Source organism: Penaeus vannamei, chromosome 2 (genome assembly GCF_042767895.1).
Source record: "Penaeus vannamei isolate JL-2024 chromosome 2, ASM4276789v1, whole genome shotgun sequence".
In the NCBI taxonomy this organism is placed as follows: Eukaryota; Metazoa; Arthropoda; class Malacostraca; order Decapoda; family Penaeidae; genus Penaeus; species Penaeus vannamei.
In genome coordinates, this window is record NC_091550.1 from 30,370,414 (window position 1) to 30,372,913 (window position 2,500).

At 49.4% G+C, this 2,500-nt stretch overlaps 1 protein-coding gene across 1 annotated transcript in view; it reads left to right on the forward strand.

The window, feature by feature from the left end:
• LOC113828296 (uncharacterized) overlaps positions 1-1,525 on the forward strand; it is a 16,327-nt gene extending 14,802 nt beyond the window's left edge. The window contains exon 8 of the mRNA XM_027381231.2: positions 45-1,525. Coding sequence (XP_027237032.1) covers positions 45-171 — 127 coding nt within the window. The 3' untranslated portion in view covers positions 172-1,525. The remainder of the gene's footprint in view (positions 1-44) is intronic.
• Positions 1,526-2,500: the final 975 nt, after the last annotated feature.

Below are 2,500 nucleotides of genomic sequence, written 5' to 3' on the forward strand. Positions count from 1 at the left end.
TATTTCTTGTGCTTTTGCCAAGCTCTCACGCACTCCTCCCGCAGATATGGAATGAGCTACCTGCTGGAGCGCACCACCTACACGCCCTTCGAGATCTACAACGACGCCGGACGCCGCGGCCGCGTCGGAGAGAACTGCAGGGAGATCTTCAGCGACTGCAATGACGTCTAAGCCTTCCACCCCCTCCTGTTTCTGTCCCATCCCCCCCCTCCTCCTTCCCGACCGACTCTCTCCCCTTCGTCTTCTTGCGCCCGCGGCCATTTCACCGTCCTTCCTCGTGCTCGACGCTGGCCCGGGCGAGGGAGCGGCGGCGGGACAGGGCACGGGAGTGAAATGGCCGGCAGCCGCGTGCCGTGGGTGGAACAGTTAGTTAAATATTTATGTGAGATGCCGTTACTCCGGCACTTTAAAAATCAGTGGGGCTCAAAGCTCCCAATATAAGAGGCATTGACTTGGTCTGACGAAGACTTTTGGGGAAGACGATGACAGCTTCACCATTTTCTTTTATTCTGTATTTTCTTGTTTTCTTCATGGAAAAAATAGACCAGACGATTCTGAGAGACAGACCTATCGTATGCAGTATTTTTCAAGTTCGGACTGTTGTTGCGAAAAGTTCATACTAATTGCCAAACTGTCCTTGACTATTTGAAAATCCTTCAGACATGTCGCGACGCGCTCAGAGGGCGCACCTCCATCCGAGACTCGGCCCAGTCGGTGCCCTCATTTCTAGACAATGCTGGGTCACCTATAGCCCTTGAGGTTTGGCTGGAGGGGGACAGGTAGGAGACCCGACGTGTGACTGACATACTTTGTTGACACGACGCAGGGAACTGGACGGACCCGACATGAGACGAGAAAGGACGAGTTTGTCGAGAGATCGAACCAGGATCGTCTAAATTCCCAACGCCGTGTGCCGACGCCGATCAAGTGCAAACCATTTGATGTGTCGAAATGTCACTTTCTGAGGTCGAAATAAAAACAGACTACAGTCACAGGTCGGCGAGAGGCGCTCGACTCACGGAGCCGAAGGCTCCCTTAAGCAGCTCAGGGGCAAGCACTGAGGGATCCTCGAAAAGCCAAGACACTAAAACGGAAGAATTTTAGGACCAACAAGCCTTGAGTGTTCATGATGCTGCATTTGCACTGGTGCTTCCCTTTCCTTCCGCTCCCTTTCCCTTGTCTTCTTAGCGGATCAGAACCAAAGGGATGAAAGAGAAAGGAAATGGAGGGAGTGTGAGGCAACTGACCGAAATGGTCTGGCTGGCAGACACCGTCCTGGTCGCCGTACCTGACATGGGACACAGACAGACAGACAGACAGACAGGGAGCGCCGACGGGGCACGAACAGCTCTCGCCCCCTCTGTTCGTTTTGTCTTGTCGCTCCATCTTATTTATTTATTTGTTATTGTTAAGTTTGAATATTATATATTTGTTCCCGCTGGCGGGCCCATAACAGGAATGTAAAAATCTTACAAAAAAAAAGGATAAAGTAAAGTGAGTAGCAATGAATCAACAAGCAATAAAATATATATTTAAATAGAAAGAAGAAAAAGTCTCCAAGCAACGAAGGTAAGCTTAGGCATGCAAGGTTAGCTCTCCCTCCCCCCCCCCCCCTTTAGAAGGTAGAATAACAATCAGGTAGATTGACTCCTCACAAGAAAAGTGCAGAGGGAAAAGAAATTTTGATAGTTTGATACTCACCCTGGCGTCCACCTCTCCCCTTCTCCCCCCCCCCCTCTTTCGAAGCTTGCACGGAGACGGTCCAACACTAAACTCAGGATGGACGGGCCAGCAGTAAGTTCTGGCCCGTCACCCAGTGTGGCACCGTTTCATCCCCCTCCGCTGGCACCAGTGATGCTTGCGGAAGGCCACATGTCCGCATTCGAGCCATGCACTGGGATGGCCATTTGGTTTCCACCTCAGGCTTGTTGATCAAGACCTGATACTTTGCAACGATGCGGCGGTGCCACACTAGGAGACTTCTTTAGTATTAAACACTTGACGCTTACGACAAAGACATGTTGCTGACACTGGCTTATTCACTTATATGCCTATGTTGCTTTGACAGACATGACGTTCACTTCTCTTTAATTTCTATTTTCAAAATTTCGAGTCTGCTTCCTAGAGGCGCTTAACGAGGGAACATTAACTGGTGTGCTGCAGGACCTGTAGCAGAGTGGGCTGTTGTGGAATGACTCTTCGTTAAAACCACGCTCGGGGGGAAGGGCTCTTTGCAGACCTGCACTTGTAGCAAACTTTGCTCTGATAACTTTTTTTTCTTTTCTTTTTTTCTTTTTTGACCTGCAGCTGTAAAGACTAGATCCACAGGTACTACAACCGACCATATTTTTGGACGGAAGTGACAGCGTGGACTGATTGCTAATACCAGACGAAATCGATGTTTTTTGCAACAGCTTTCAACGGTTACTTGCTAACAAGATACGGGAAACAATAACCGCAAACAAGCCTAACAATGAACGTAACAATCATCTAATGCTGA